Source organism: Eucalyptus grandis, chromosome 6, assembly GCF_016545825.1.
Source record: "Eucalyptus grandis isolate ANBG69807.140 chromosome 6, ASM1654582v1, whole genome shotgun sequence".
Lineage (NCBI taxonomy): Eukaryota > Viridiplantae > Streptophyta > Magnoliopsida > Myrtales > Myrtaceae > Eucalyptus > Eucalyptus grandis.
Window position 1 is genome coordinate 36,391,722 of NC_052617.1, and position 15,108 is coordinate 36,406,829.

Genomic DNA, 15,108 nt, shown 5'->3' on the forward strand with positions numbered 1-15,108 from the left:
GTTTCAGGAGATTTAATGTTAAATATCACGATTGATTTTCAATATCACGTCTCAGGAAACATTAAGACAAAAATTGTATAGTCGAGCATTTTTCTTGGGGTTGAGATCTACAAAATCGAAGGCCAACCACGAAACACGGCCATCCAGCTCGAATGTCGACCAAGAAGTTTGGGTTCAATTGGGAGGAAGAACTTCGGATTTGAATGATTGATTTGGAAAAAGAAAAAGAAATGACATATCAACCGGAAACTAGCCAAAAGTTTCAAACATACGAGGAAAAAAATAAAAATAAAAACTGAAAATGAGTATTATTTTATGTATTAAAACTGCAAAAAGTCATAGGTTTGATTATGGAGTACGTATTCCATATTCTCATTTGACTACTGTTTAAGTATTTCGTAATTATTGAATAAAGAATATTCATTTGATGGAAACATTTGCAAAATTCAGTAGTTTATTACTCAAAAAAGAAAAAAAAACCCTATATATCTTCACCGTCTTACTCGTGGTAACATTCACTTATACAAATCCTCATAGGTGGCTTGCTTGTTTAGAATTAAGTTTAAGCGGAAACTGTTCTTTCTTTTTACTATTCCACCACATTAGATGTGATATTCAAATTTCAAACATATTATGCAAAAACTTTTGGAATCGAATCGGAAAAACCAAAACAAAAAAAAACCGTTATGAAGCTTTGTGCTCCCATCTATTTATAGAGAATTTTTAGTTCATGTACTACAGAGATACATGAATTAAATAGACGTGTGCATCCATGAAATTCATGAATAAAGAAATACGTAAATCCAAGAGATTCATGTATCTAAAGATACGTGAATTCAAGAGATTCATGAACTCAATAAATATATGAACTAAAAGATACATGAATCTAGGAAATTCATGAATTCAATAGATACGTGAATATAAAAATTTAGGAATTCATGAATCCAAAAGAGATACGTGAATAGAAAATAATTTATTGGCTTTTCTTGATTTATTAACCATAATTACAATAGACCCAACATCTGTTAAGCACTTTTCCACGTTCTAAGTGAAATTTGGAGAGTCTTTTTGGGGGGTTGTTTGCGGGTCAAATTGTTTCTGAGATGGCACCGAGGCAAATATTTTCTCTCGCTTGGTTTTATATTCCAGAAGAATTTCATGGTTTACAAGCGGTTTTCACCGGATTGACTTCACAACGGTTGATCAAGTGAGATCTACGTCCAACCCGGGGGAACTCGGGAATCATGCACCATTTCTCCTCTCTACAGCAATCTATCTTTAAAAAGACAAACTGCTATAGGGTTTCCAAGACCAAAAGCTTCCAGGAAAAAAGTCGGAAACATGTTCCCTTGCTTTAGATTTCGCGTCCAAGTGACCACGGCCGCGGATTTCAGTTGCTACCGACCGAAAGAGGTCGCTATCAGGAGACAAACATCTTCAGAAATCCTAATTTTTGACTCGCTGTAGGATAAAATTATTTCATTCTTTTTTTCTTTTTTTTCCTTTTTTCTTATGAGCCGTCATTGAGGGTAAGAGAAGCGGAATCGAGTGGCGGTCAAGGTTGGCAGAAAGGTCAGAGCAATACGGAAAAGATGGTAAGAAAAGAAGGGAACCAATCAAGAATAGCAAAGAGTAGAAAGATTTCCAAATGGTAGAAATGTGAGTACAGCGAGGGGGCGTTGCCGTCGCGTCCTTCCTTGTGGAAACTATTAACTTCACACGTATCATACTAATTGCGTCATCATGATGCTTTTCTAAATGCTTGTTATCCCTAATTACGGTCAACTGGAATCTTTTCCAAAATTCTACGAGACTTCGGAATAGATCAATGGACGTTATGAACGTGAGCTACTTTCTTATCGTTGCTCCTTTTTTGGTATGGAAATCCTGTTCGATTTTATATTGTAGCCCACCCAAAATGCGAGATTACGGTAAGCACAAGATGGGATTTGAATATAAGGGGTGACCCCACAAACCTGCGCTTAGCATTTAACAAATTCGTATTTCAAAAGCATCATCATGTCACGTGCTGTATAATCAAGTGGAAAAACAAAGATTATAATTGTAAATTTTCAATCCTTCGACCCTTTTTTTCTTCAGCGTGAAATGGCGAAATCCTCTGACGTACTAGTTTGTCTACTGTATTTGTTAAGAAGTATACGTACGAGGAGCGCGATGACAGAGAGAGGGAGAGAGGGAGAGAGGGTGAGATTGCTCGAGGATGATGGTTCTGCTGCATTGGAGAGAGGGAGAGAGAGATTGAAGACAAGCTGAGGAACGTCAAAGAAAGTTGGCTTCAAAACTTCCCTCCTCTCAGTCTCGAATATAATAAGTTTCCTTTCCCACGTTCTGCTCTTGCATCATCGCCATCACCCTTCTTCTTCTTTTTCCATCCCTTCGACTTTTTCAGCGTCCGAACGGAAGGAACGTCCAACGCGTGCAGAGAGCCAAGGCCCCAAAACAGAGCTTCGCATTCCCTTCTTGAACCAAGAACAGCAGCAGGAAGAAAGAAGGGAAAGAGGGAGGGAGGGAGGGAGGGAGGGAGGGAGGAGGGTTGGTTAGCTTTTTTGTGGGAAGTTTTGGGATGGAGGGTGTTGATCTTTACAAGGCTAGCAACAGCTTTCGCTCCAACAGCAACTCCATATGGAGGAACACCGGCATGGACGTGTTCTCCAGGTCGTCCAGGGAGGAAGACGACGAGGAGGCCCTCAAGTGGGCCGCGCTCGAGAAGCTCCCCACCTTCGACCGCCTTCGGAAGGGGATACTCACCGGCTCCCGGGGCGGTGCAAACGAGGTCGACATCGCGGACCTCGGGATTCAAGAGCGGAAGAACTTGATCGAGCGGCTGGTGAGGACTGCGGAGGAGGACAATGAGAAGTTCTTGTTGAAACTCAAGAACAGAATCGATAGGTACTCGACATTGTCTCCCGCCCTTCTTTTTTCCTTGAAAAGAGACTGAAAAATAAGCAAGTCATTTTCACTGAAATGAGCCACAGAGAGAGAGAGAGAGAGAGAGATCCTCGCTTCTTGGAATATGGGCCAAAAGATGAAAAGGGTGTTTGATTTTCCACTGCTGTAGTAAGGATCGATTTGTAGAGAATGGCTTTTGGTCCTCAAACGTTGGGTTTTGGCTATCTTATATGCAGAGTTGGAATCAAGAATCCGACGATTGAAGTAAGATTTGAGCACCTAAATATTGAGGCAGAGACACATGTGGGAAGCAGAGCTTTGCCTACATTCCTCAACTTCACTGCCAATATAGCTGAGGTAAGGCGCCTAAATTGGAAAAGGCAAACAGAGAGCAGCTTGGTCAGTTGTTGCTCCACTTTTTGACTCTTGAGAAATCTGTTATGTCGCGTGCCATGAAATGTTCCAGTTTTCTATTTCCTCTTTGTTCCCCGTAGGGCTTCTTGAATTTTTTCCACATTCTTCCCACTAGAAAGAAACAACTTCCCATCCTTAATGATATCAGCGGCATCATCAGACCTTGCAGGTGAGGAGGACTAGTCCCGTCGCAAAGTTTGTATCTTCTTCAATCATAAGTTTTTCAGGACATCCATGTCTTACTCTCTGTTTGCATGTTTTTTTGCAGAATGACACTGCTTTTAGGTCCTCCAAGCTCTGGGAAGACCACTCTGTTGCTTGCTCTGGCTGGGAAGCTTGATCCTGATCTTAAGGTTGAAAATATAAAACCTCTTTATTTTCATCTGCTAATTGATGCTTTCCTAGTATTTTGGAGTTTCGGATTTGGGTATATGTGCCCTTGTTCTATTCCTCACTGAGTGAACGAAATTCTTGCTTGCCCAGACTTTAGGGAAGGTGACTTACAATGGCCATGGCTTCAATGAGTTTGTGCCCCAGAGAAGTGCAGCATACATTAGTCAACATGATGTCCACATCGGAGAGATGACGGTTAGAGAAACATTGGCCTTCTCGGCACAGTGCCAGGGAGTTGGAACCCGATATGGTAGTTCTGATTGAATTCTTTTTTCCTTCCTCCTACTCTTTAATCATCGAGACAAGTTATTGTATCTATATTTCATCCAAAGATTGATCCTTCTTTTCCTTGCCTCCTTGTGCAACCTCAGATATGTTGGCAGAGTTGTCTAGAAGAGAGAAAGCAGCAAATATAGTACCCGATCCTGATATTGATATCTACATGAAGGTAAGAGTGAAAAACTGCAGCATATATGAAGCATTGAAGTGACCTTGTCGAAGAAAGGATAGTATTGGTTAATTAAACAGAATCAAGGAAAAGTTGAATAATCTGCAACGAGCTAGCCAGGAATGTCTATAGTTATTCTACTTCCTTAAAATGCGTAGGCAGTGGCGACAGAAGGACAGCAGGCTGATGTGGTCACGGATTACATTCTCAAGGTACACATACTGTGAAGCGCAAGGATTGTGCATGTACAGTTCTCGTGCTTGGTAACAAGTAAGAAAAATTTAAATAAACCTTTTGCAGGTTTTAGGATTGGATGTGTGCGCAGATACCATGGTCGGGAATGAAATGGTTAGGGGCATTTCCGGAGGTCAAAGGAAGCGAGTAACTACAGGTAGATGGCCAATATGGAATTGCCAAAAGACAATATATTTACCTTCTGGTTCTGGACGGACATTAATTCACCAAATATGTTTTGATATGTTCTCATAGGCGAAATGCTAGTTGGACCAGCGAAGGCTCTGTTCATGGATGAGATATCTACAGGTCTAGACACCTCGACGACATACCAAATTATGAACTCAATCAGACAATACGTTCACATTTTGGATGGAACTGCTCTCATCTCTCTCCTCCAGCCAGCTCCAGAGACTTACAATCTCTTTGATGATATCATACTCCTTTCAGACAGCCAGATAGTGTATCAGGGTCCACGTGAATTTGTCCTGGACTTTTTCGAGTCCATGGGCTTCAAGTGTCCCGAAAGGAAAGGTGTAGCAGATTTCTTACAAGAAGTATGTTGGGAAACAAGTTCCTTTTACTCTTTTATCGTTTCTTCAATTCTGCCTAGAGCGAGATGACTAATGTACAAACATCGACAGGTGACATCAAGGAAAGATCAGCAACAATATTGGGCTCGTAAAGATGAGCCTTATCATTTCATCACTGTCAAGGAATTTGCCGAGGCATTCCAGTCGTTTCATGTGGGAAGAAAGCTTGGGGACGAACTTTCCATTCCATTTGACAAGACCAAGAACCATCCTGCTGCTTTGACCACCAACAAGTACGGTCTTGGAAAGAAGAGCCTCCTGGATGCTTGCAGCTCGAGAGAACTCTTGCTTATGAAGAGAAACTCATTTGTCTTTATCTTCAAGCTTGTTCAGGTGAGACAAAATTTCTCTCTGTTTCGGCAATAAGAACTCTATTATATGCTTTTTTGAGTTTCTGACTTGTTCTTTCTTGCTGTCAATAGCTCACAATCATGGCTTTGATAACCATGACCCTCTTCCTCAAGAATGAGATGCACAAAAGCTCTGTAACCGATGGAGGAATCTATACAGGCGCTTTGTTCTTCAGTGTGGTCATGATCTTGTTCAATGGAATTCCAGAGATTTCCATGACAATCGCCAGGCTACCTGTCTTTTACAAGCAAAGGGACCTTTTATTTTTTCCCGCGTGGGCATATGGTCTTCCTGCGTGGGTTTTACAGATCCCAATCTCATTTGTGGAAGTTGCTGTGTGGGTTCTTGTCACCTATTATGGTATTGGATATGACAAGAATATTGGAAGGTAAAATTATTTTCAGGAATGCTCTATTTGTTAAGTAAAAATTTGGGCATTTTATCAGCAAGTAGTTCTCATTTTTGTTGTAATGATCAGCGAGTTGTGCATGTGGCGCAGGTTCTTCAGGCAGTACCTTGCGCTGGTACTGATTAACCAGATGGCTTCTTCATTATTCCGAATAATTGGAGCGGTGGGGAGGAATATGATCATTGCAAATACGTTTGGTTCTTTCTCGCTGATCCTTCTCTTTGCATTGAGTGGAGTTGTCCTCTCAAGAGGTAGTTATACGGATTTAACAGTGCCAACCTTCTATATCCTAATTCTAAGTCTTGAACTTCATGTATCTCCCACGAATTTAATTGCAGAGAACGTGAAGAAATGGTGGATATGGGGTTATTGGGCATCACCTCTGATGTACGGGCAGAACGCAGTTGTCGTTAATGAGTTCTTTGGGCATAGTTGGCAACAGGTAAGTGTTGGGTCGGCTCTTATGTTCATGTACCTTTTCCTTTGTCCCCTAGTAGCTTATGTTATTGTCTATTGTATGTTGCAGATTCCACCAAATACAGCAGAGCCACTAGGAATCCAAGTCTTGAAGGCTCGTGGTTTCTTTCCACACGCATACTGGTACTGGATAGGAACAGGAGCATTGCTTGGATTCATCTTGTTGTTCAACGTTATATTCAATTTGGCTCTCACCTACCTTAATCGTGAGGAACTTTTAACCCGATACATGTACTCTTTTCTCTGGTGATACTAGAAGTTCATATTGGCGTATGCTAATCTTATTCTTCGGCCATTCTGTTGCAGCGTTTGATAAGCCCCAGACAGTTAAATCGAATGATTCGGAAACTGAATCTATTGGAGCTGGGGGATCCGTCCAATTATCATCCCATGGGAACCGCTCCAGTAACAGATCGCGTTTAGGTTAGAATGTTGTTTTTTGACTTTCTAGCTGGCGATGCTTAATGCTTCCAGTAGGGGAGGAAAAAGTAGAATTTATTAGCTTAAGATTGACATTTGGGATTCAGTTGATTATATATATGAAGCCCTCTAATCTAATGATAAGTTTCAAATTTCTAAATTGCAGATGAAGGAGATATTAGGAGAGGAAGCAAGAATTCTTCCGGGTCCTCATCTAGACGTCCACAAACCGCTTTTGACATTAATGGGAAAAGAGGAATGGTTCTACCGTACGAGCCACATTCCATTACTTTTGACGATATTACGTACTCCGTTGACATGCCACCGGTATAAGCTGATGAAAACCAAATGTCCTGTTTTAGTTTCACACGTCTTAGGAATCTGATCGTAGCTGTCTTGGGCTTAAATGTGCAGGAAATGAAGAACCAAGGTGTCGTAGAGGACAAATTGGTGCTTCTAAAGAGTGTGAGCGGTGCCTTTAGGCCTGGTGTTCTTACCGCTTTGATGGGCGTCAGTGGGGCGGGTAAAACCACATTGATGGATGTGTTGGCCGGCAGAAAAACCGGAGGTTACATCGAGGGGACAATAATGATTTCTGGGTACCCAAAGAAGCAAGAAACATTTGCTCGAATTTCGGGATACTGCGAGCAAAATGACATTCATTCTCCTCATGTTACTGTCTATGAGTCTTTGCTCTACTCAGCATGGCTGCGTTTACCTCCTGAAGTCGATGAGCAAACCAGAAAGGTTCACTTTTACGTCAGAAATATATGTAGTTCGAAGATTGATTCTTACTCATGATCCTTGACAATTACTTCCCATATGTTGATCATTTTGGAAGGAAGATGTATCTGCTGAACTTTAATTACTGAAAATATCCAGTCCATAAATGATGCTGCATTACTAATTGTCGTAGTTTGCTCTATCAGTTGATTTTCGTAACAGTCAAATGTGAATAATGGGTTGATGAGTCTTTACTTGTAAACTTGTTGTAGATGTTCATTGAGGAAGTAATGGAGCTGGTGGAACTCAATCCCTTGAGACAAGCATTGGTGGGATTGCCTGGAGTCAGTGGTCTCTCAACTGAACAACGGAAGAGGTTAACCATCGCGGTCGAATTAGTGGCAAACCCCTCCATTATATTCATGGACGAGCCTACGTCGGGATTGGATGCAAGAGCTGCTGCCATTGTTATGAGAGCAGTCAGGAACACAGTGGACACTGGGAGGACTGTCGTGTGCACGATTCATCAGCCAAGCATCGACATCTTCGAAGCTTTTGATGAAGTGAGCATTGCTACTAAAATAAAAAGTTAACCACTCTTTCTGGAATTATTTGGGAACAGTAAACTAAACCATCACCTGAAATATCGCACAGCTATTCCTGATGAAGCGAGGAGGACAGGAGATTTATGTCGGTCCACTGGGGCGACATTCTTGCCACCTCATAAAGTACTTCGAGGTACAGAACCATAGGAGTGTTTGAATTGCCTCGTTTCCTTCCGTTCCACTTACCCGGTTGCTAAAGTATGTTACCTTATTCTCATAAAAAGGGTATTGAAGGAGTGAGTCCGATCAAAGATGGTTACAATCCAGCAACCTGGATGCTGGAAGTCACCGGCCCAGCACAAGAACTAGCTTTGGGGGTCGACTTTGCTGATCTCCACAGTAAATCAGATTTATACAAGTGAGTTCATTTAAAACGCTGCTACACAAAATGCATCCATTTCATTTTGCTGTTATACTTCCTCCGGCAAAAAAACTCCATAAGGATAGCACGTATCAGTTTGACCAACTTGATGGCATACGTCTCAGGAGGAACAAGGCATTGATCAAAGAACTAAGCGTACCTGCTCCTGGTTTGAACGACCTGTATTTTCCTACCAAGTATTCACAGCCCTTCTTTACCCAAGTCATGGCTTGCTTATGGAAGCAAAACTGGTCCTACTGGCGCAACCCACCATACACGGCTGTTCGGTTTCTTTTCACCACCTTCATAGCTTTGATGTTTGGATCAATGTTCTGGGACCTCGGCTCCAGACCGTAAGTTGCCAGTTACCGTAAAACTTAAGTTCCACACCCATGCCTATTCTTAATTCTCGTACCTAAAAACAATTTCGACACTTTTGATTGCATTTGCAGGAAGGGACAACAAGATCTGTTCAATGCAATGGGATCGATGTATGCTGCAGTTCTCTTCCTGGGGATTCAGAACTCGGGTGCGGTCCAGCCTGTGGTTTCGGTTGAGAGGACAGTCTTCTATAGAGAGAGGGCTGCAGGAATGTATTCCGCCATGCCATACGCACTATCACAGGTTTGAAAGCACCTAAACCGGACACAGAGCAACGAAGGAACTCACTCTAGGCAATATAAATCAAAATTACTCTGATTGACTAAACTCTATGTCCACTTTCAGGTTCTCATTGAGCTTCCATACATCCTAGCACAAGCTGCAGTATATGGTGTCATAACGTATTCTATGATGGGATTCGAGTGGTCGGTCGCAAAGATCTTTTGGTACATTTTCTTCATGTACTTCACGCTGCTCTACTTCACTTTCTACGGCATGATGGTCGTGGCTCTGACACCGAACCACCATGTTTCCGCCATCGTCTCTGCTGCATTTTATGGAATTTGGAACCTCTTTGCTGGATTCGTAATCCCCAGATCTGTAAGTCACTGGAAAATTCCACCATTCTTTTTGGGAATGCCCCTGGAAAATTTTATTTCAAGAGACACTTGCATCATTTAGTAGCAGATTTTGACGTTTCCAGCAGAAAATTTTCTTTGGGAGTGACAATTTTGTCACAAGTTATTAATCAGAGCCAAATGCAAGGAAAATTCCTTACAGATATTTTGAAGGAATAAAGCAGAGTACCTAGTCATTAGGATCTCCGCTAGCGTTCTTGTCCAAAATTATAATGAAATGCTCTGCTGTTGCTCCAAGAAACAGAATCGTTTGGAGACTAGTACTGAACGGTTCTTGTCTAATAACAGAGAATTCCCGGTTGGTGGATATGGTACTACTGGGCATGCCCAGTTGCATGGACACTGTATGGGCTGGTGGTAACGCAATTTGGGGACATAACAGAACTGCTCGATGACAACGACCAATCAGTGAAGGACTTCTTGAAGGACTACTTTGGCTACGAGCACGATTTTCTTGGGGCTGTTGTGGGCGCCGTTCTCGGGTTCACCTTCCTCTTCGCATTCATCTTCGCCTTTGCAATTAGGTCCTTCAACTTCCAAAGAAGATGAAGGTACCTGTCATTACTTGGAGGAGACATTACCCTATTTTTGTAGTTGTGTGTTCTATTCCTAGTTTGAAGTGTATATTATAGACATTATAGCCGAGTGAATTTCTTTGAATAACTACAATTATACTGTGTAGATATTATACAGGTACATTTGGCTCGAGTGGAATTTGTTGCCGCCGGCGCCAGGGTTTGTAAAAATTGCTATGTAAAAGTATCGGTTAAACTCGATGCTAGTCCTCATGTCCGGCAATTACCAATTCACATGCTGGTACGGAAGCATCATAGACAGCAAAAATAATTCTTACAGATATATCTTCATCGAATGTCCGCCACAACCGCGTCTGAGCTTCGACTTGAACCTGCCCCTGCCATTGGAACTGTAACGGTATTCCCCATCTCTGGCGGCGAGATGATGAGGTCGAGTTGCAACTTTTGGTAACCCGAAAGTTCTAAAGACCCGGTCCATATATGTTCAAGCATGATTAACAAAAACCACATCATAATTTGCGTCCGCATATCGTAGTTTCAATGACCGTTTCTAAGAAGTAATTTTTAAGTTAGGTATAAACAAGTCGAGCTCCTTACAATTGCGTGCATGTAATATCTGCTAAAAAAATCAGGAGCATCTAATAGAAATGAAAAAACATTGAAGGCCTTGTCGAGAAACTACTTCAGTTTGAAGTACGATTTTCTCAGGGCTTTCGCGGCTACCAGTGAATCACTGCACGCTTTGCACTCATCTTCGCTGGTGCAATCGGGTCCTTCAACTTCTAAAGCAGATGAAAGCACGTGCGATGCTTGTGCAGTTTTTATACAACGCGGACAATATCATTATTCAGAAAGTTAATAATTTTCGGTAGAAATAGTGAATAACACAATTCACATTATAAATTATAGAAATTTCTCCTAAGAATGATAATTTTGGGGTCGGCTGATCACGTCTGTGGATCCTTCTTTGCTTTCTTCTCTCCAATTTATGGGTGCTTGGAAAGAAACCACTAAATTTGATTGGTTCTCCGTGGGCCTGAATCAGTCCAATCAAGAAGTAATGCTTCTTATATTTGGGTCAATAGAATCATGGAGACTATGGCGCAGAAATGGAGAAGTATTGAGGAAATTCATCTCAATATGTGAAAGCCCAATTTTGTGCCAGAAATGTAGCCCAGTACTTGCTCAGCACAAGGAAAAAACGAAAAAGCAATGTAAAAGAGAGGGAAAAAGATCAATTTTGACTCAAAAGCACTAATTAAACTCTCTACTCTTTTGGATTTACTTTTTACTGATACCTTTGCTGTACCTGTTCAGACTTTTAAATAGTAATGAAATCCTGCTTTCTCATCAAAAAAAAAAAAAAAAAAAAAAAAAAAAACTCCAAAAGTACAAGGCATTACGCTATTACCATCCACTCCATCATAATTCCCCCACTAAAATAAGACAATATAGTTCATACGTCCATTGAAATTAAAACTCGAATATTATCGCTTCCTATGCACGCTCTAACATATTTACCCTTAAGCCTCCATGTTTTTCGAATTTGCTTAAAATCTACAAAGACTGTAAAGGGTCAGTTTCACGATTAAGTAAGAAGATCATTAACGAAGTAAGTAGCGAACGTCACTCCTACGGAATCATAAGGAAATATTAGAACATAATGAATTTTCAATAAGGAAATTTTCCTAATATCATATTAAACATTATAAATATACACCAAGGAAGTGTTAGAATAGTAAGTAGCAAGCATCGTTATATTGGAAAATGAAAAATCCAGTAAATATTAGCGATCAACTTCATTCATTAATTGTTTTTACCAAAAAAAAATAAAAATTCATTCATTAATTATGAATACTTTGAAAGACTGACTCAAGACTATCTTTTTTTTTTTTTTTTTTTCAATTTCCCTTTTTTGGGAGTTGAAGATAATAGTTGGAAACTTTTGCATGGTGATCAGCATGCCCAAAACTGTCTCTCAGTCGTCATTATATATTAACCTGGACGTTCAAACATGATATTGTTGGAGGTCTAAACTTATTATACTTTTTGTTGAAGCCGCAGTTCTTCTTCTCAGCTTCTCCAACGTGCAAATTAGGTATTGTCGAAGGGAGGCGAACTTTGTGGCGGACTGGGCTGCAAAGGCCCATAGAAATGGCACCCTACCTCTTAATTGGCCCGTTTCGCCGCCTCCTTTTATGTTGGATCTACTGTATTCGGATGCTTTGGCTGCCAGTTGCTCCTTTACCTTATCATGAATGAATTTACGACAAAAAAAAAAAAACTTATTATACTTTTGGATAATTTTCCCAATAAAAGGCAACGGAAATGCATAAATGAGAGACAGCCGTTCCAGAAGTTTTAGCAAATGATTAAAGCAAATTTTTTTAGAAAGAGCCGTCTCTTCTTTTTGAACCCTACGTCGAGAATAGAGAACTGCAGAGCTGAGATTTTTCAGAATTGGCAAACCAATGAAAACAGCCAAATAGAATTGGGAGACAAAAATCGAAAAGATTGAGATTCTCTTTTCTTCTAGTTAAACATAATTATCAATTGTCCATGAAACATAAGAGTATTGCTTCATCGAATTCCTTTTCTTTTACAGTCAAATCTCAAAATTACTGTTATTTTTGTTAGATTTTATTATATTGAGTGTCAAATATGTCCTTGATCTCAAGTTGTGGCGCTGATCGGATAAGTTTCGCACGATCTTAAACTCGAACTATAAATCTGAAGTCACATTAGCATAAAGTCACACCATCATAATTGCCTAATAAAATGGGACCCTATAGTTCATACATCCATTGAAATTAAAAAACGAATAGAGCAAGCAATGTCATACTGGTATTCAGGTGGGTTTGCCTTCACTAGTATTAGAGTAGGGTTGGGGACGATGGGCGTATGATATCTTTGACTTCCTGCATTGCTCATATGCGGACCATCACGCTTCGTAAGCCATTCAGGCATAATTTCAAACATGCAGAGCGTATTTTAAAAATCCTGTATGCAGGGATGAGCCGTCACTGCCTGGGACAGATATGATCCTGCTGGAGTGGCTGTTTCCCATTTAATTACTAGGGAAAATGGGGAAAGACACTCTTAAGATTCTCTAAATGTGAAAAGGCGTGTCATACTTTTCCCCTCTAAATGGTAAAAGCATGCATTTCTTAGACCAGAAGGAGAGAAAGGCGTGCAATGCCCAGAGCTGAAGCTCCCGGGTTTTGACCGCCTACCGTTTTGGTTTCCCAAGGGTCTCTGGTCTTGACTCTACCAGCACAAGTGATGCACGCAGAGACGGAAAGAACCATTTAAGTCATTCTTGACGTACTTAATCCAATGAAATGACGCCACAGAGGTACGATTCCATGGCACTCTTCTCCTTCGGCGTTCTACTCTAGCTTGCCAAAGCGAGAAATAGATACCCTCGGGCACAGAATCGTCAATGTCGTGTTAGCAGCAAACCCTAGAGTCACTCCCATGAAGTTGGCCTTGCTTGTCTTCGACGTACCTACCTAGCCATCAAACTTTTTAACATCTTCCAAGAAGCCACACAGATACAGCAGAATGCTTCTTCTTCTTCTTTTTTTCTTTTTTTTTTTCCATTTTGTTTAGCTGATTTGTTTTTAAGGAAAATGAAAGAGAGATCAGGAGAACGTATCTTAATTCGCTGTACTTTTATTTCAGAGCTTAACAATTACATAGAAGTTTATTCTAGAATGGGAAGAAGGTGGAAATCATTTCGCAAATTGTGAGATTTCTTCTCCTTGGTGTTTGGCATTTCTCTTACTTATAGGTCAGAAGAAAAAAATAACTGTTATCAGAAATAATTAATGAGATTCTCCGTCTCTCCCTTTTGTAGAGCATGCGGACAATCTCTTAATTATCTTTGATACCTTTGATTAATTTTTTCCAAGAAAAAAGAATATCTAGGTACGTTCAAGACGTGACCGATGCTCGTTTGCTAAATTACTTATTTGTGGTGTGTCGAGAAGGCAATATTAGCTACTTTCTTTTACTTATGGATCAAGAAATTTGTTCTTTTTGAAATTTGTGGTGTTTGCATTATGGTAGCTGATATATCTGAAAAGCATACTCACGCACCAGAAGCACCTTGATTGCATGAAGACCAAGATTGTAGAAAGTGTAGCTTGGATAACATAAAAGGGCAACAATCTGTTTTTATGTTTATTATGAAAAGTCAAAAATTTCAAACACAGCCTGTATATTCTTGTCTAGAGACCTTTATTTATTACCATTGATTTGGATGTTTTCCAAATTTTCAAACTTCAACTACCCATTAACCACTGGAATTTGCTCCAGTGTCTACCCTTCCAACATGGAAGGAGGAGGTGAGGAATTCAAATCCCCACCTTCTCAGGAGGATGGGGTAGAGACGCGTAAGTTTCAGGAGTGGGTTTCGACTCCCATGCCCTGCAAGAGGCAATGTAAAAGTCTGAGAGTGAGTGTTGAGTAAGAATAGAGTATGACTGAAAAAAAAAAAAAAAAAACTTCAACTACCCATTCAATCAATGATGATAAAAGACCAACTTTTGTAAAAGAAAATGGGAAAATTCAACTTTCTGTCCCATATTTAAGGTTTGCTCTAATTAAGCCCATGCTTTTTTTTAATTTTTTAATTAAATCCTTTTTACTTTTACAATTTTCATTGTCAAGTCTCTTTACACACGAAAATTTATCATTTGTTTTCATCTTTGATCAAACAGCCTCTTGTATCATTTTCAATTCTTAACGACTTCAACATTTAATATTCAACACTTAATTTTTTGACACTTATTTTTCAATTTTGTTATACGAGTCTTAATTAACAAGTACTCTCGAGACCTTGTCAGAAAATCTATAAGTAAGAAATGGTTTGAAATATCATCGAATCAAGTAAGATTTACTCTTCACACTTTGAAATATCATCGGATCAAGTAGGATTTACCCTTCACACCACAAAAAGCATGACCACTTTTCATAGTTATCATTCAAGAGATTATCACACTGTCCATTTAAGGGGGAATTAACATCTCAATTTGCCAAATATGTTTTTGTTCCAACCACCTTGTGAAAGCCCTATATAGAGGATATATTGGTTTGTTTGAAAGAATATTTTCTATGATTTATGATCAGATTTGATCATATTGTACATGAACAAGATCCATGAGGTCTAGTATGTGTATTTAGCTAGACAATGTATCAATTGTTTGTTTCT

General features: G+C 40.0%; 1 protein-coding gene across 1 annotated transcript; it reads left to right on the plus strand.

Moving 5' to 3' along the window:
* Positions 1–2,584: 2,584 nt before the first annotated feature.
* LOC104449481 (pleiotropic drug resistance protein 1) lies at positions 2,585–10,105 on the plus strand. The gene is made up of 24 exons (XM_010063650.3): positions 2,585–2,910; positions 3,147–3,267; positions 3,405–3,493; positions 3,593–3,677; positions 3,808–3,967; positions 4,089–4,165; positions 4,324–4,377; positions 4,466–4,556; positions 4,655–4,956; positions 5,044–5,325; positions 5,415–5,731; positions 5,843–6,003; positions 6,091–6,194; positions 6,279–6,435; positions 6,536–6,652; positions 6,816–6,976; positions 7,064–7,396; positions 7,645–7,935; positions 8,027–8,110; positions 8,202–8,335; positions 8,464–8,691; positions 8,791–8,962; positions 9,065–9,319; positions 9,646–10,105. Exons 1-24 carry the CDS (start codon positions 2,585–2,587, stop codon positions 9,904–9,906), a joined length of 4,362 nt encoding a protein of 1,453 aa, XP_010061952.2. The 3' UTR covers positions 9,907–10,105.
* Positions 10,106–15,108: the final 5,003 nt, after the last annotated feature.

Excerpts from the sequence above, each read along its gene's own strand:
- LOC104449481 (XM_010063650.3), top strand. The coding sequence starts at position 2,585 with ATGGAGGGTGTTGATCTTTACAAGGCTAGCAACAGCTTTCGCTCCAAC. Across the intron at positions 4,557-4,654 it reads AAGGAAGCGAGTAACTACAG|GCGAAATGCTAGTTGGACCA; the intron begins GTAGATGGCCAA and ends ATGTTCTCATAG. Across the intron at positions 8,336-8,463 it reads AGTAAATCAGATTTATACAA|GAGGAACAAGGCATTGATCA; the intron begins GTGAGTTCATTT and ends CATACGTCTCAG.